Source organism: Diorhabda carinulata, chromosome X (assembly GCF_026250575.1).
Source record: "Diorhabda carinulata isolate Delta chromosome X, icDioCari1.1, whole genome shotgun sequence".
NCBI classification, from domain to species: Eukaryota; Metazoa; Arthropoda; class Insecta; order Coleoptera; family Chrysomelidae; genus Diorhabda; species Diorhabda carinulata.
The window spans coordinates 16,012,491-16,032,038 of record NC_079472.1 but is presented as its reverse complement, the minus strand read 5'-3'; the positions used below and the strand labels follow the sequence as shown (position 1 = coordinate 16,032,038).

The following is a 19,548-nucleotide window of genomic DNA, read 5'->3' as shown; positions in this document are numbered from 1 at the left end:
GAAATTATGGGCTAGTTTCTTCTACTCATACGCTTCTACCTTCATCACAAAAAAACTCCGGCTCCGTACCAGTTTCCTAGAAAGTGTATCAGCAGCTACGTCGCGCAAGCTAAGTCTTTGGAAACGCTGTCTCGAGACAGAATGAATTACTCCTCGATTCCAAACGCCTCGCCTAGGTTCGTGTAGGTATGAAACAAAGAACAGATTTTGGTTTTTCCCAGGTCAGGTATATCGGGATGGATTAATTTAATTGTATTCTATCAAGGTTCTTTGGAATTTCTTGGGTCGGGTATCGTTCGGTCAGGTGTGGATGGATTATCGTTTTATTGAGGGAGTTTCTTCTAACTATATTAAGTATTTTTAAGCGCAGGGGCACATGGCGTGGTCGCCACGATACTAAAGACTCTGGTTTATTATTTGGGCACTCCCATATCAATTTTGGGTTGATGAAGCTTGGCTTAGTTAATTATTGAACATCTCTATGTCATACAATGGTATTTCTGAATCTGCGCGACCTCATTATTTTTTCTCTAATCATTAATTCTATTTGTACTTCCAGAATTATTATATATTATCTTTGTTTTATAATTATGTTTATTTAATTTTTTGTAGCCTTGTAAATATTGTAAATTAGAAAATTTGTGAATATAATTTTTTTAGTAAAAGTATTTGTTTTATTTTTATTGCGAGATTACAAATTATGTAGGTTATAGATGAGAGAGTAATAAAATTATGAAGCATTCGTAATCCATAGGTGTATCACGCTCCTCATTAATGTGAATATGTCATGTGACATACCGTGAAATTGAGGCATACTTGGGCATTAATTACACTTACATACAGCAATTTAAAGCTTTCCGATAAACTACAAACTAGTAAACAACTACTTCTAAACTTATAATTGTCCATACGCGAAACCTTAACCTAACCTCCAAGTTGTTTCCGCAAATTTCCGATGACTGGCCTTGCGATTTATTTATGGTTATAGCAAAGACCAGACGTACCGGAAATTGTAAACGTTTATTGCAAATTTTTGGGTGGTAATTCAGGCAATTCCAGTGAATTTAAAAACTCCGTGGGACAGTTGAGTCATCAAAATCGAATAAACCTGTGCAGTTATCAAATATTCCACCAACGAGTAAAGCAGTTCACCAATATTTCAATCGCGTTTTTTATCGAATTCAAATTTGGTTAGGGCATGATTCTGAACACCAGGAATGGGTTTGGACAATGCCTGACGAATTCCTGGAACCTATCATGACTATTTTTCTGTAAGTGCAAAAATGGCTGTGGCTCAAGATATGGGTGCAGGAAAGCGGGGTTGCAGTGCTCTTCAGCTTGCGGCCAGTGTAATGGACAAGCTCGTCTCAGATCGATATTAATGATGATAGAATCTTTGACCCAGAAATCATGAGTTATTTGAAAACGAATGACTTCGAAAATGATAATGAAGAGGAAATTGAAATTCTGCAGCAGAGGCACGATGATGAAGAAGAAGAAAAAGAAGAAGTGGAGTAGAAGAAGAAGAGAATATAAATTAGAACTCTATAAACCTTAAAATTACGAGTTTTTGATCGAGATTACCAGTTGATCTCAGATAATTATCTGACCGCGCGCTTTTTTTGTGCGCTCGATTTTTGTGACCTTTGACCCCTCGACTTGCAAACTTGCGATCATCCAATTATATGTGAATTTCGAGAAAAGTTTTAGGATGCGAAAAAACAAGTTTCTACGTGTTAATATGCTGGGTATGTCGATTTTCCGAGATATTCACCTAATTTGACTGGACTAATTGTTATAAATTAAAGTGAGTTCTCGCGCACTTAGTAGTAAAGTGTCACTATCACAAAATATCAACAAAAAGAGAGCACATAAATTGAAATGACACTATCACAAAGGATCATCGAAGTTCTCATGCACGTTTCACGAAATCGTCACAAAGAAGAATGCGTCTGATGTATCGATCGACATATTAGTTGGTTGTCAAATGTCAAATATTATGGTTGCGTTCAGAAATTTAATTCGTGACAAAACATCAAGGAAAAACAAATTTTTTTTTTCATTCAATTCCGGGCAATCTGTCTAGCCGTTGTCGAGTTTTAGCGAGACTAACGAACAGCAATTGACCCTCGTATACAATCGTATAATATTTAACTAGAGATAACCTTCTCGTTCATATTTCGTATTTACTACAAGGATTTTATTCATAAATTAGTATTATAAAAATTAATTAATAGTTCCAAGATAAATAAATGTTTGTACAACAGTGTTTTTGGTATACCTGGTATCGACTACATAGAAACAGGGACAAAGTTTAATAGAGATAAGATATTGTAATATTCAATGAAATAATTGATTCCCATTCCGCTTAAATATCATAAAGTATATTATTGCACAATGGAATGTTTATTTAATTTATTGTTTTATACGAGTTTGTTGTGTCTACCGGTTTTATTGTACTTTTTGTTATTTAAAACAAATTCTAAAAGTGTTTATTATCAAACAGGTAAGCCGTTTTTATTACTATCTAAATCTGATCAACACGTTCACTATAAAAACTCGAAGAACGTTCGCTTTTCATATGTCACGCATGTGCATAATGACGTAACCACATCTGGTGGAATCAGTAATTTGGGTAATCTAAGAAAACAGCTGACCGACGTCAAAATGGCGACCGTGGGGTGAACAATCGTTTTCTTCTTCTTATATAACCGGTAGTGAGAGTTGTTTTGTATTTTGAGGTTAGGAGTCCTCTATAGATACGAGGATTGATACTTAAGTTTTGAGATATGACAGCACCGATGTGAATATGTCAAAAGTTTGACATTTCTAATGGTGAACGTACTTAGAACGTGTTGACATACGAGTGCTATTTGAGTTGTTTACTTGGAATTAAATTTTCGTGGGATAATTTCGCTTCGATTTTCAATTGTAGTTGCACTTCGCTACAAAATGAATTTTTTGAAGATCGTCCAAAATCGGCTTTTATGCCGGAAAACATCGATACTGTACGTAAACTAATATAATAATGTCATCATGTGACATACCTTAAGATTGAGGCGTTGAGCCTTGAGCACGTTTAGAACGATTCCATAACTGCTAGTTTTGTACAGGTTGTCTCAGAATTATAGTTTGTTTCGATCAAATTCAATGACGTCTAGAACGTTCAATAATTGCTAGTTATGTACAGGTTGTCTCAAAATTAGTCTTTTTCGTTTAAACTCAATGACGTCTAAAATGGTTCAATAATTGAATGTTATGTACAGATTATTTCAGAATTATAGTTTTTCTTTCGGTCAAAATCAATTATCCCTAAAATGGTTAAATAATTGGTTGTTATGTACAGATTGTCCCAGAACTAAAATCTTTTTCGTTTAAATTCAATCACGTCTAGAATGTTCAATAATTGCTAGTCTCAGATTCATAGTTTTTTCGATTAATTTCAATAACGTCAAGAACGGTTCAAGAATAGCCAGTTATATACAGATTGTCTCAGAATGTTTATTTTTCTTCTAGATTGGTTTTATTTGATAAAATTAATCGCAGCCAAAAAAGAGATAAGAAAACATCAAACAAAATATAAGAATCGGTTAAAAAAATTAAAAGAAAGACTAGAAACGGAAATATTTTCACCGAATTTAGAGGTATAAAATAAATATGAAAACAATTTTGAAAAAATATATTCAAACTTTTTTTTCAGTGTATAGATACTCAAACGTTTCACGGTATAGACTCCGATGGCAATTCTCTAAATTTCAAATTAGAAATAGGAATTGAAAAAATAGCGGAAGCTAGTTTACATCTAAGGCTAAAAGATGGCAACACGTACGTTTTCCCTGGTAAGTATACAAATAATGTCGGTTTTCATATGTGAAAAATCATACGTCTCAATTTAAACACGTGGTAACTTGTTAAGACTCTTCTTCTTTTTCCTCTTTTTTCCGTAATAGGTCCAACGACTGCTTCTTCTACGATATCCAAAATTTGTTTTTTTTTCATAATATTTCTGGTCTTATTTCTGATATAAATTCGTGTCTTTGTTGTGTTAAGTGTTTGACCGCCATACTACGTTTTGAAAACGTCCCGCGACCTCATTTGCTCTAGCTCTTACCTCGTTTTCCACGTCTCAATAACTGGTTACGTCAATTGAAATTGAAGTGTCTAATTATGGAGTTATAATCAATTAAAAGATTCGATCTCAAAACTTATGCAGCAGCCCTCGTAAAATTTTTTTACAGGCGAAAAAGGAAGCGTTCAAACTAGCTTACCAAAAACCGCTTGGAAAATCGCCGGACTGTGTATAGAAACGTTGGAACCGTTCAGAAAATTGAGAATCACTTTTAACGGTTTGTTGAAAAATATTTCCGAAACAGGTTTCGAAAAAATTGAACATGTACAGTTCAATTTCATGTAAGTAATCGAAAATGAATCGATTGTTTATTCTAGTGTTGAAATTTTATAGTTTCACTTCGTTCTGTTCCCCGCATTATTTCCCCCAAGATATAGATACCACGATGTACGCAAATTCTTTGGCTAGTTGCCGTTGGAGAGACGGTTCGTGGAAAGACAAAATGTAAGTTCTATATTATATAATAAATAATTTCCATGAATTTATTTGAACTAGGTTAAAATAGAACGGTCACCATTGATATACAGGGCGTGGCGCAAAAAAGCTTAAATCAAAAGTAATGGCGGAAATTTTGTAGGTTATGTTTAGGGATGAATCGATTCTTGATACCACCGATTCTTGGACATTGGGATCGGTATCGAGAATCGATCGCAAAAAATCCAAATCGATACCAGTAAATGGACGGAAAAATTATTTTTTAACCCAGTTTATATTGTTATCAAAATGAAATTACCATATTTTGAAAAATCATTTGTCAAAATGATGATTGATGAGCTTAACGTAGACTAAGTGTTTCCCTTTGTTAAGGATTGGTCCAATTTAATTTCAGAATAAATTTTTATTAAACCATTGTTTTTTTATTAAATATATTTTAAAATTGGTTTGTAGGTTGTTCAAACACATTATGAATATGTTTCTAGTAAGAGAAGTTTTTTACGAGGGGCTACTATACATCGATACTATCGGTATCGAAAACCGAGAATCAAGAATCGATTTTTTAGGTATCGGTATCGAGAATCGAAAAATTTTGATATCGAAACATGTCTAGTTATGATTGACATTCAGTTCTAATATGATGTTATCCTAAACCAAAAAATTCGTGAAATTCTAACCAATAAATAACAATCGATTCCCTTCAAACTTCAAATACAGAACAACTTTATATTCGATCTCAGCGTCATCTGTAACCTACAAGTTCAACATAATTGTATCCGCCATTACTTTTCGTTAAAATTTTTCGTACTATACCCTGTATTAACCCCTATATTTCAAGATAAACGATTATAATTCGATATTAATTTATATTGTTATTTTGGTAATGGGATGCCGCTGGAAACGGCAGAATCCTTTGTTATTTTATACTTTCACATATTAAGTCGTGTGACTCACATACAGATGGCGCTGCCATTGTCAAATCTGTATGACGTTTATGAAGTACCAACTTTTGAAAGATTATATATAAAATTTCGATTGGTCCGAAAAATTGACAGTTATTTAGGTGAAATAAAGGATTCGAAAAAATGTCGTGGAGTTAATTGTTTCATGATGAAAAAAAATATTGTACAAGCTCAGCAATGACTTCAGAAGTTTTATTTGGATGATGGTGAACGTTCTGATCGTCCTATTGAGGTGATTATTCCAAAAAAAACATCAAAAAAAGTCCGCAAATTGGTTATATGAGGAAGTTTTTTCAAAATGGATGCCGGGTTTACTCACAGTCGATAAAGAACAAAGTGTTGATGATTCAGAATAATGTTTGGGCATGTTTTTTGGGTTAATACGTGATAATAGATGAAAAATGGATCTCTCATTTCACTTTGGAATAAAAACTAAAATCATCTGAGTGGACTGCAGACGGTTAACCACGTCCAAAGGCACAACAGTCAACTGGGAAGGTCGTAGCTTCAGTATTTTGGGATGCGCATGGAATATTGTACATCGACTATCTCCAAAATTGAGAAACAATAAATAGAGAATACTACATAGAGCTGTTGGATCATTGGAATTCAAAAATTAAAGAAAAAAACACTGTTTCACTAAGATAACGTACCGATTCATAAGTCGATGGTTAAATTGAACGAATTGTTTCCTCATCCACCTTATAGTCCAGATATGACCTCCAGAGACTCCTAGCTATTCGTTGATGTCAAAAAAATGTTCTTTGGTAATAAATTCAGCTCAAATGAAGAAGTAACTTCTGAAACTGCAGCCTATTTTGAGGCACAAGGCAAATCTTTCTAAAAACACGGCTAAGTTGGAATGATTGAATTGAACGAGATAACATTGATAAAAAAAACTTTATTTTTGGCAAAAAAACTTGTTTTTTTTCTAATTAGTCACACGACTTTACGTATTACTTATCAAGACTAAAAACTGTTGCAAGTATTTCGAAGTTTTTCTCATTTTTTTATTAATATGTACGAGGTACTATGAAAAAATTGGCACGAGTACGATTTCCGTGGCGCCTGGATTTGACTATGCCATAAATCGACCCAAAATAAGTCGAAAATGAAGAATAACATTTTTCGATATCTCGGTTGGTTTTCGACATATCGATATTTGAAGTTGGAAAAATTTATTTTTATTTAATATTTGTAGATATCAACCTAACCTAACGTAACGTAAACTAACCTAACCAAATCTAACTTAACATAACGTAAACTAACCTAACCAAATCTAACTTAACCTAACCTAACCTAACGTAACGTAAACTAACCAAAACTAATCTAACTTAACCTAACCTAACGTAAACTAACCTAACCAAATCTAATCTAACGTAAACTAATCTAACTTAACCTTAGCTTCTCGTGGTGCACTTTGAGTGTAAAAAATTCAAAAATCGTGAATTTTTTACAGCCAAAATTGTCTAAAAAAATTTCTTTGCAGTAGGATTATTCTAGTTTTATTTTATTATTTATTTTTCTTAAGGGGGGGCTTCGCGAATTTTGAGCTAACGTTTGATTATAACTTTAAGTATCAATATCTCGAAAACGAAACGAAATATCGAAAAATTTCATTCTTCATTTCCGATTTATTTTGGCTTCATTAAGCCAAATCCGCTATTAAATCGCGAATCGTATTCTCCCCAAAAACTTTAATAATGATTTCAATAGGAATTGAAATGTAGCGATTACATAAATTTCAGTGGCGTAAATTTTGAATCAGATATAAAAAAAATGTATTTCAGTATACCTCAATATGGTTTCGAACAATTGGGCGCCCTCAAGGGATTTATAAAAGGAGATTCTTACACCGAAAATTTAATTCTAAATATTCCTGGTAACAGATGTAGGATTAAAGGAATCAGCGATAGATTTTCAATGAAAAACACCGCGAAATTTCTAATTATAGACGAATATGGAAATATTTTCAACATTATAGTCAAATGTTTAATAAATAATAGCATTCAGTAAGTTTATTTACTTAAAAATTATATTACGTAAGTCTCACTTAATTCTCAGGATCGATTTTTTTTAATCTAAATGCAATCACACTCTGTATACAAGTACTAAAGGTAACATCTCAGTGTTTGGGAAGATTTTTTTGGCGCTAGAAAATCAAAAATTCATCGGATTTCAAAATCAGCGTCCAGAGTAAAGTATTTAAACGTCAGATCCCTAACAGAATCTGGAACTTATGCTCTGAGCACAAACAATTCCAAAATTCCAATTTGAATTCACAACAACCAATCTTCAAACTATAATAACGCCTCCGCCATCTTCACGGATCTCCAGAAAACATTCGATCTGGTCTGGTATGTCACAGCTTCTAATTATGCGATTGCCTCGACACTCTCAACGATATTCTCCATTAAAAAAAAACTCAAGTGATTGTCGTCAACAATCCTAATACACCGAGAGTAAAACTTCTAGCTCGTTATTTCCACTAAATGCTTCGGAAGGAACGTCTTGAGATCTGCGGAATTGTCGAATATTTGGAATTGTGAATCAATCAGTTGAAAGGCCGATCTTAATCAGATACAAAAGATCTAACATAACTCAAATTCAGAGCCATTTAAAATAATTACAATCCCGATACTTAATTCGCACCATCGAATTAATTTCAACAAGCCAAAGACACTCCTTTCATTCCCTTGGATCAGCACTTTCCTCTAAATCTAAAGGAAACTTTCTTATCCTCTGTTTCAACTGCTAATTATGGTCTAGAAGATTTCTTAAGAAATTACGTCTACTTCCAAGATAGATTAAATCCTCTACAAATTCACCCGTGGTCGATGAAAACCAATATTAACTAAGTTGAACCGAAGCGAGAACAAGGTACAAAATTACGTTCATAATATTGTTAAACATTTAAAAGGTAGTTTCGGAATTTACGTTAACGAACAAGGTTTATAATTAAACATAGCGTGAATTGTTTTTTACCAAAAGAAATGAAAACATAACAAAAAAGTGTATTCACACGGAATTTTAAGCATAAAAAAGCTGTCAACACGAAGGATAATAAACGCAACCACATTAAGTATGATCTGAAGACATTTCGTGACTTCAATCCCCTCCAGAGACCAAGGAAAGCTCGACAAGGGAACTTGACTGGAGAAAACAATATCATAACATAACAATGACATATTGACATCAGTGTTGCCATAGATAATAAAAAACAGAAGTCATAGAAGAAAATATATATAAATAATTGTATATAGAAGTGGTCAGAAGTTTATTTTTCACCCTGTTTTTCCGATTGGGGTGTTATTATTTACAGTAACCACCGGAGGCGACGTAAGACTTAATTTTTATCCTTTAACGTAGCCATACACCAAACTCCTCGTCAATCGATGGTGTTTTCTACGGGTTTTCTGCATGTAACCTGGTGAATCGGTTCACCAGCTGACGATAGGGCATAATACAGCCCCACTTGCTTACGATGAAAATAAATCGCAGCCCTGCAGAGGAAAAGTTTTCCTATATCAAAACCAAATAGTCTCTCTTTTTTCATAAGAAGGTCGCTGACAACAACGCGGCTGAAAAATATCACGTATGTACAAATAACTAATTTTTTTTGAAATTTCAGATTTGTTTACGGGTTCGTTTTACTCAGCAACGACAAAAAATACCCTCTTAGTAAGGTGAATTACCAAATGCGACATATAGGCGAAAATAAAAATTTTCCAGATTGTATAAAAACCGACGTGAAAGCTAATAACAAAATTTACAAAATAACATTGCATTTAAATAAAAAAACTCTTGTTTCTTCGTGCAATAATACTAAATACGGATTCGAATATTACACCATGACGGCTGATTGTATCGTCAATGTCAACAACGGTAAAGCAATCGTTGAATTCTGGTACGCGCAACAAGGTAAGAGAAACTTGTAATTGTTTAAACAATAATTAACAACGTGAGGTTATGTCCAATTATTACCTTTCAATAGTTATTTCGAATGCACAAACATTACAATTAAATTTTGAATTATCACATTTGAATTTTCAAATTTTTACTGCAGTAAAAACTATAATTGTAAGTAGTATAAACAAAGACACAGCCGCACGCCGTCTGAAGGGGTTGGATATAATTTACTGCAGTGGAAACTAGAATTGTAAGTAGTATAAACAAGGATACAACCACACGCCGTCTGATGGGGTTGGGCATAATTTACTGCAGTGGAAACTATAATTGTAAATAGTATAAACAAGGACACAACCGCACGCCGTCTGATGGGGTTGGGCATAATATAGCATAATGTAGCACTATACTAAACTATAAAAAATTTGTGTCTGCCTTCATCTATTGAGTAGTTACTAATCCAGTTGTTTCTGGAGATAATTGTTTATCAGTATTCATTCTGAAAGGTTCTACAATGCTCTAGAGCATCGTAAAAGTTAAATATAAGGTAAGAACGCACAGATTTGTAGTTGATTTTAATATTGGCAAGCGATTTAAGACAATCTGGATGATATAAAGTATATGTTTTTCGAATTGATAGTTATAAGCGTTGTTCGCGTGTCGAATTCCGAATCATTTTAGGACCGATCGTGCCCTCTCAAATTTGTTGTTCGCGAATCGATGACTTCACCCTCTCGCGAACGATAATTTTGTAAATGCGCATGCGATCGGTCCCCAAACTGATTCGGAATCTCATAAAGTTTTAAGTGTTTATTAACGTAAATATTTTATTTCTAATAAAGGTGATGAAATGTTCATACCAAAACCAAAATTGTGCGATAAAAAAATAGATCATTTACCGGAAAAATTAGTAACTAATATAGACGAAGAAGAATCTCTGATATTAAATCTTACTGGGGGAAAAGGAAATTCGTTGGCATTGTTAGTTTCATTAAATTCATCTATGGTAAGTGAAAAATGAAACGTACGATACGAGGGCGGTTTAATGTAGGGTGAATTTTCAATAGAAAAGTCTGCAATCACTTATTCGTTTGTCTGGAATCGGGGGGAGGAGATTAGAGAAAAAATTACATCATTAGAATCCCAAAACACTGTGACTTTGGGCGAAAGAATAGTTTTGCTTTCTTGGGAGCAGGTTTCGACTACAAAACATGGTCTGCGGATCACGAGGCGTTGTCTCCAAAGCACCAGGCGAAATTTGCCTGTAAGCAATCTTCTATACCTTCGGTTTTTTGGGTATTTACTGTCCTCCTCCATCTCCCGCACCAAATCGAGAATTTATGTAAAATTTTGACAGATGACATCAGAAACATTGTAGAAACTAACACTATAATTAACATAGTATCAAACCGCCCTCGTATTGTGGCAAAAAAAACTATATTAGGTCAAACAATGACACGAACCAGTATTTTTCAAATCCCAGTGGTGTGTTACCAAAAACTGTTTAATCCATTCCATTTCTGATGATTTCTCTATTAGTTTAGCGTTCCCGAAGGTTTCATAGTAACTGTCAAAGCGTACAATCTACATCTGTCAAAAAATACAGAGCTGTCTAACCTCATAGAAGCCTTGAATCGAATTTGCTGCGGAAAATTAGATGGAAACTTGAAAGAAGCTTGCGGAAAGTAAACGGAAATCAATTTTTTATCGGGAAATTCCTCATCGTTCTAATTATTTTAGGGTAGTCGAAACCTTCAAGCGAGACTCGATTCACCCCAATGTTCGCAAAGAAATCGTCACTCAATTAGAAAAATATTCGAAAGAAACAGAATTTTTTGGTTGTGCTGTACGATCTTCCGCTATTGGAGAAGACTCTGAAGATTTATCCGCGGCGGGACAAAACGAAACGTTCCTTGCTTGTCGCAATGAAACTGAGATTCTGAATAAGGTTTTAGCTTGTTGGGCTTCGCTGTATACTTACCAGAGCGTTCAATATAGATGGTAAGTAATATGTACGAGGTACATTCAGATGTTTTTCTCTTTAAAGTAAAAGTGTCAATTGCTCTCAACGATTTTCACTTTTTCTTGCACCTGAAGAAATTCCTGTTGCACGTAAAACATTTCGGCGAGGACAAAGATCTTATTTTCTGAATGTACCTCGTAACATACCCGAAAAGACGTAGAATATTTCATATTTTCATTTGTGGAAACGCTTTTTATGGATTACGAGGAAAGGTACAATAAAAAACGAAATTATTTTGTAAAACAGTTTTAATTCGAAATTTTTGACAAAATCGTTACAACTAATATATTTATCTCACTCTTACTTATCAGTATTATAACCTACTTTTTTGTTGTACTTTGTATATATTTATAATGTTTCAGGCAGCACGGTTTACCGGTTATAACCGAAATGGCTGTTGTGGTACAAAAAATGGTGAAGGCTGATTCGGCTGGTGTACTATTTACATGCCACCCATCAACTTCGAATCCATCTCAAATGGTCATTACCTCTAATTTCGGACTCGGAGAGGTATGTTAATGGGTACAAAAGTTGAGATGTCGATTTACAATTTTACAATTATGGCGTCTGTGAGCAAACAGATCATCATTTGTTTATATCTTTTATAATTGAATAATTTCCCGCTTCAATAAAATTTATATAAAAACGATGAGGTTACTGTTTCATGTTTTACATTTTCGTAATCTTTAATATTCTCGAATATCATTAGTACCTTGGTATTTTTTTTCAATAGTCGGCAACATGAAAAGCAGTTTATAACAAAATAAAGTCAAATTAACTCGATACCAATCCAAATAAACCCTTCATAGTTTTAATGCAAATGGTTGCCCACAAACGCCATATTGAATCGCGTCATCGAATCAATTGAAAAACCAACCGTTCATACGTTCGAACCCATGGAAACCATATGTACAATGACGAAACCTATTCTCTGTTTATCTTTCTCAATTTCACTCCCTTTATATCTCTCTTAGTCTCAGTCTATCGCTTCTTGTCGATGTCTCGCAATCCCTGTCTATCTCTCTCTCCATATATCTTTCTTTCGAATTCTCAATCTCTCTTTACTTTTCTCAATTTTCCTCTCTCACTTCTTTTCAATCCCTCCATAGCTCTCTCAATGTCTCACTTTTTCTCAAACTTCTTAAAGTCTTCTCTCTTTCGAAATCTCTCCATCCTCTTTTACCCAAATCTCTTTCTACTTCTTTCGATCCAACTTTCTCTAAATATATTACTTCCACTGTCTTTTTTTCAATTCCCTTCTCAAATTCACCCTACCTCTCTCAATATCTCGCTTTCTTCAAATCCACCTCCCTTCGCTCTTTCGAAATTCCTCTATCCTCTTTCTTTTACCCAATTTCTTTCTCTCTCTCTCTCATTTCTTTTCAATCTCTTTCTACTTCTGTCAATTCAACTTTCTCCCACTTTCTTTTCATCCAAGTTCTCTATCTCTCACTTTCGAGATATCTCCCTCTTCACTTTATTTTTAATTCATCCAAATCATACGAAAAATTTTATCGGGGGACTTCCATAACTAATCATATATGTACTGATTCTGAACTGATTTCGAGATTTCCAGACGGTGGTTTCCGGAGACAGCGATCCGGATACTTTCATTTTAAACAGGACTTGGGACGGAAAAGTGTGTGTCTTGGAAAAAATTTTGGGATCGAAAAATAAAGTGCTTGAAATAACATCCGTTGGTTTAGAAGAAAGTGTTGATAACAGAAATTGTAAAGAATCATGGAGTATAAGTGATAAACAAGCAGTGGAATTAGGGAAAGTTGGTGTTTTACTCGAGGAGGCGTTTGGAAATCCGAGAGATATCGAATGGGCTTTTTACAAGGTGAATATCACTCTGAATATTACGAAAATGTTCATTTGTTGGGTACTAAACTTTTTCGAAAATTCATGATAAAAAAAACTATTATTATAAACCAAGTCATATAATTTTTTTTCGAAATTTGATATTTGACGTTCTGTATCCCAAAAATTCGGATTTTTTCGCAAGAAACGAGTGAAATTCTATCAAATATTAGACACAAAGGGCTACCAGTGTACTTTAATTAACTTACAAAATCCTAATCGTTTGTTATTAATTTATTTTCATTACCGCGATTAGAGTTCTCGATCCTAGAAACGATTGTAATTTCAATTTTATGGTTTCGGCCTACACGACGTTTCGTTTCGAAATTTATGGAAAAAACGTTGGTAATGATCATGGAAAAAGTCGTTAACCAGCAAATCTTGAGATATCTTGAGACTGTTAACATCATCAATAATAAACCAGGGACCTTCTGGCCTAGAGAAATATGGGGAATTTAGAGCAATCCCACTTGAAATATCGAAGGCTTTTGGTAGGATTTGATATGACAACCTTCTTCGTACGGTTTGTCGTCTTGTCCACATATCAAACAATCCGATTCGAGTTTAATGCAGCAAAAATATCACCATCACCTCAAATTCGCTTGTCGGGTGATTACGTTGGGATCAATATGTCCTGGTATAGACACGTGACCGATTTAGACACGTTAAATTCAAGACCAAAAAGCTACACACGCGGCAACCGCTTCGAATCCTCTCTACAAAGCCCAAATTCGTCCATATTCAGAATATTGCTCGCACATTTAGAGCTCGGATCCCAAAGATACCATGTAGGTGCTTGACTCAATACATAAGAAAGCAGTTCGACTTATAGGTGATACAGGGTTGGATAGTTTAGAACGAAGAGAGGTCGTCGACCAGACTTTGTTTTACAGATACTACCACGAGCTGTCTAACATAATCCCACCTGGAGCAGTATTAGTAAGACCTACTCGACAGGCAGACGTGGTTCGCCTGCAGACGCACAGAGCATCAACTTATCGAGACACCATTCTTTGGAGAAGTGTAAGCTACTAAAACACGTCTTTACGCACTATACAAGTTGAAGATATCAATGTCTACACACTGGAATTACTCGAATGGTTTACCCTCTTGTGATTGCTTTTTATATAAAGAAAATATCAATTTTTAACACTTTCTACGTAACCTCTGATCTGAAATTGCTAGAATTATTGGTCAAAGTTTCCCTAGTCCTTATATATATATATATATATATATATATATATATATATATATATATATATATATATATATATATATATATATATTTCGAATGTTAGACTCGACTTCTACGATTATCAAACGGGAATTGAACGTCTGGAATTTTAATTAGAATCTCTTTATACATGTAATAGTTAGTAATAATACTAACCAGTATTATTAGTATATATCTTCATAAAATTGAAAAGCTTTCCCTTTTTAAGGTACAAATCTTACAAGTTATCGAAAACTTTAGATACTATATCTCAGAAATTTGTATATCAGTGAAAAATAATTTCAGAATAAATTATATTTGCTTCAATCTCGACCTATAACGACTTTAAATGGTTGGTCGGATTTCGAACTGTCACACGAAATGGATACTCCTCTAAGGACTAAAAAGACTTTTTTCACAACCGCCAACATAAGAGAAGTTATACCGAAAGCAACGACCGTATTATCACATTCCACTTCCGTTCGATGTACCGATTGGGCTATACAAAAATTCGCTCAAGTAAATTTCGATCCGTTATCCAACAAAGGAATCATCATCCATCAACATAACGCTTTAATAGATATAACTATTGTGAGTGATTATTTTTCTAAACTAACTGTATAAAAAAAATTATTTTTTCACATTCACGTTGTAGTCAATTCACAAAAACGTTCGATCCGAAGTCCACGTCAGCGGATTAATATTAGACCTAGCAATATTCGGCCACCCTGTATTAGATAAAAAAATCCACGAAATTATAAAGAATCGTTTCGGTATAGCATCACCTTTCGTCTTATTAAAAGATATATACAGAGTAATGAAAAACAGTTGGTACGACATCGTAAGCGATGCCAAAAAATTAGTAGACAGAGTCGAATTGAAATTGAAAAAAACCGATGATGTTCGTGGAATTTACAAAAACATCAACGACAGTTTAATAAATTTAGGAGAAGTCGCCGTATGTCACACTAAAACTAGTGCAGTATCCGTATTTTATCAAATTATAGCTATGAATATAATGCTTGAAGGAAAATCGGGTAACTAAATATTATTATAACCACCCTGTATATATATATTTTAAAGTGCTTTATTCTAGATTTAACCACGGAACATATTTCCGATTTCGCTTGTATTTTATCTTCATGTGAAGACGTTATATCAGCAGAAATTCCTAAATATTTAGAAGATATTGCTAAAATTATAAATCAAGAAGAATATTCAGATGAATTTTTAAATTTACGTCCTCGCGATGGGGTAGAATTTTTAAAAAATCATGTTAACAAAGCCTACTATCTATTTAACGAATTTATGGATAAACATGGACATAGAAGTTTACACGAGGTAAAAAAATGTTATCATGCAAAAGTCTTTCAACTTTTAAACGCGTGTCCTTTTTATAGTTTGAAATTATGGAACCTTCTTGGAGAGAAAATCCCGATTTAATAATATCGATGATACAAGCAAACGTAAAAAATCAAAGAACGACTAAAAAGGATACGAAAAATTTACAAGATATAGTTAATAATCTAAAATCGATAAAAAGGAAAAGTACAAGGTATAATATATATAATCACTTATAGAATATAATTTGTTTTAAAACTTGACAACAACAAGTCGCCATTTATAAAATATAGACTTTATAAAACAAACTTTAGTTACCTCTCAAACTATTCCAAATAACTTAATTTATCACTAAAAACAATTTTTTGTATTGCACATTTTAAATAATATATATTATCACTTCGGAAACCGAAAAAAAACTGTTTGAACAAAATTATTTAAGATACGCGATTGACAAACAAAAAGAACAAGTGAACGTCGCCGTTTTGCAGTGCTGCCAACTAGATGCGTATGATTGAACGTTGCCGAACTTTTCACGCTGATGGCCCAAAGTTGAATCATTTTTGTAGTTAACGCTCAGATCCCTTAGATGGATCTGCTGGCATAATTATATATCAAGTTACGGAGTATTTGAAACAAAATTGGATAATTTAATATTGATAGACATTGTGCAGTTTCTCATCATTACAAAACAAAAGAAAATTTTGCTTGTGAATAAGGTGTCAGAAATACTTTTTGAGTATTATGGAGCTGTGTTTACTGCCGCTTTAAAATTATTTTGAAAAAACTTTTTATAGTAAATGAAACGAAAAGAAACCATAAATACCTTAAAAGATTCAACATATCTGCCAGGTCCTCAGGGTTTACTTACGTACTTTACGTAACAAGGTGCTAAATTATTTAACCGTTTTTATTTCAAGCCACTAATTTGCCAATTTAGTTATTTTCTAAAACTCTAGACACTTTCTATTTAAAATTTAAAAATCACTAGTTTTTTTCACAAAATAATAAAAAAAACATATTTTTGAATTCACAACAATACCATAAAGCCAAGGTCAAGAAGCTATGAAAAACACGCAACTATCGTGGTGGCAGTACTACGGTTATGTCATTTGAATATATCTATTAGTTGTTAATTTTCACACAGAGGGTGCTGTCGTGACGTAATAAAATTTAACCATAGAAATAGGAATTGTAGACTGATCGTTCGATGATATTTCTTTACTCCCCTATATCGTTCCGCCAACCACCGTGCAGTGGAACGATGATAGCTCTACCTTAGACCAGAGGCTGTTTCAATTATAATATATATTTAGCAGTAAATTTAGTTAATAATCCGTTAAAATTTAGGCAATCACTCACGCATATCTCCAAATATGGTTGCGTATTAAATATGTATATTCTTTTTTTATTATGTGTTTTAAATAATAAATAAATATATGGTGTTTATTCTAGGAGCCTAATAAAGTTGTTGATACAACGTATCAGAGTAGCAGTTGGTTGTAGAGAACAAACCAAATCGGAAATGATTAGAGGTTACGATAAATTGAGACAAGCGTACAGGTTATTAGGGAAAACGATGGTATTAGAAGGATTTTTACCATCCGAAAATTTAATTTATCATCTTACTCATGAGGAAATCGGTTCTATAATAAACAAAAGAAATCCAACGTTAATAACGAAGTATATCTACGAATATTAATTGTAGATTTGCTATTATTTTTTATTTTATTTAGAGCTATTAGACGTCAAAAATTATATCCAATATGGAAGAAACTTGAATTTCCGGAAATAATGCCGGAAGTTCCAAAACCAGAAGAAGAATATTCGAAAATTCTCCTAGAAAATTTGACAGAACTATGTAAAGGTACTCCTGTATGTACTGGAATCGTTCGAGGCAGAGCGTGTGTGATTAAAAGTCTAGATGAAATAAGTCAATTGAAAACAGGTGAAAACTTTTATATTTAGCGGGGTTCTCTTAATCATCCTCTATAAACATTCTTGTGACGTATATTCCAAAATATCATTTTAATTTCAAATATTTCGCGCGCACAATATGGCTGACTAATTTTCCCTTTCCTTTTAGTTTCCCGCGAATTTACTTGTCATTTGATTATAACCCTAGAAATTCAAGTGTTAAATTGAGTGTCGTCTTTAAGTTTAGATAAATTTTAGTTTATTATTTAGTGATAGTGTAAATTGAATGTTTGATAAAAAGTACGTTATGAATCTATCTTAGAACTGGTAAGGTGTTTTTTTATATATAATTTCTATATTCTACTTGACCATAATTATATCTTACCTTATGAGTCTACTTATTATTAAACTTTTAAGCGATATTTTGCATAACAAAGCAATCAACAAATTATGCAATGGAATCAATACATACAGGAAAGTCTCGCAAAGAAAAAAATCTATTCATCTTCATATTTTATATAAATTTATGACAAAAAATGAACAATGAACGTATAAAACTTTTTTTTTCTCATCAATTCATCATTCATTGTTAGTTGATTACCATTGGTTACTTTCTCAGTTTTTGTTTTATAAAGTCAACAGCGCATCAATCACGTTTTCCAAACCACGTAATTCAAAATACTACATGTACCTAAATTAAGATTACGACCAATTTTTTGAAGTATTTTTGATTTAATTGTAAAATGATAATTTTCATAGTTAATATATGAAGATTTTAATAAGAAAAAATCAAAGAAATAGAAAAAGAGTTAAAACTGGGCTAACAATAACAATTCAATTAACTTTGAAAGGATTGAAAATTACTACATTCTTATAGGGGGCGATAAACATGTTTAACCTACAGGCTTGATAAAGATAGAGAGCGGCCGTTATGTTTCACACTTACTATGTTAATTTAGTATTTGTTTTTCTCATAATAACGCTTATAAAATCAAAACTTATTTCTTCAAAAACTTGTCAAGAGCTCAATAGTATTTTTAACTAAAAAAAAATACGAAAAAATTTATTTGGTGACGTAATTTGAATTAAACATGGCAGCCACTCTCATGTCAACGTCAAGCCACTGTAGTTTAACCGTAGACGCCATTTTGTAAAAACATTGATAGGTCGTTGGTATGCCTTTTAATGAATATTCTGATATAACTACCGTTATTAGAAACGCATCTCTAGCTTTGCTTAAATTTATCAAAAATTATCTAATCAATTAACCATCGTGGGGTGAATTTCCTTTTTAGGTGATATTTTGATAACTTATAGTACGGATATAGGTTGGTCGCCGTATTTTCCTATGTTGTCAGGAATCGTAACTGAATTGGGAGGTTTAGTTTCACATGGTAAGATATGAATTTTAGACGAAAAAAAAAATATTAAATCGAATTATTTCCATAGGAGCTGTTGTAGCTAGAGAATACGGATTGCCTTGTATTGTAGGAGTACAAAATGCCACTAAACACTTCAAAACCGGCGATATGTTACAGTTAGATGGGAATAGAGGAGAATTGGGAAAAATTTAATGCAGTGGTGATAAATACGTTAAATTCAATATGTTGCTTATTATTGCATTATATATTTTAATAATTAAAAATGATAAATACCCTCAAAATTAAATTTTATTTATAAAAACACACACAACTATAACAAATTAAAGAATGTGGAAAAAATTTGATTATTTCCATCGGTGTCTTATACGAGGGTGTTA

General features: G+C 33.0%; 1 protein-coding gene across 1 annotated transcript; it reads left to right on the top strand.

Moving 5' to 3' along the window:
- Positions 1–2,247: 2,247 nt before the first annotated feature.
- LOC130901759 (uncharacterized phosphotransferase YvkC-like) lies at positions 2,248–19,457 on the top strand. The gene is made up of 20 exons (XM_057813340.1): positions 2,248–2,506; positions 3,517–3,644; positions 3,701–3,839; positions 4,239–4,410; positions 4,463–4,573; positions 7,317–7,538; positions 9,158–9,447; positions 10,275–10,438; positions 10,972–11,117; positions 11,173–11,433; positions 11,818–11,965; positions 13,032–13,298; positions 14,838–15,122; positions 15,187–15,568; positions 15,628–15,872; positions 15,932–16,086; positions 17,328–17,555; positions 17,609–17,820; positions 19,085–19,183; positions 19,239–19,457. Exons 1-20 carry the CDS (start codon positions 2,398–2,400, stop codon positions 19,361–19,363), a joined length of 3,888 nt encoding a protein of 1,295 aa, XP_057669323.1. The 5' UTR covers positions 2,248–2,397; the 3' UTR covers positions 19,364–19,457.
- The last annotated feature ends 91 nt before the right edge of the window (positions 19,458–19,548 follow it).

Excerpts from the sequence above, each read along its gene's own strand:
- LOC130901759 (XM_057813340.1), top strand. The coding sequence starts at position 2,398 with ATGGAATGTTTATTTAATTTATTGTTTTATACGAGTTTGTTGTGTCTA. Across the intron at positions 13,299-14,837 it reads TCGAATGGGCTTTTTACAAG|AATAAATTATATTTGCTTCA; the intron begins GTGAATATCACT and ends AAATAATTTCAG. Across the intron at positions 16,087-17,327 it reads ATAAAAAGGAAAAGTACAAG|GAGCCTAATAAAGTTGTTGA; the intron begins GTATAATATATA and ends TGTTTATTCTAG.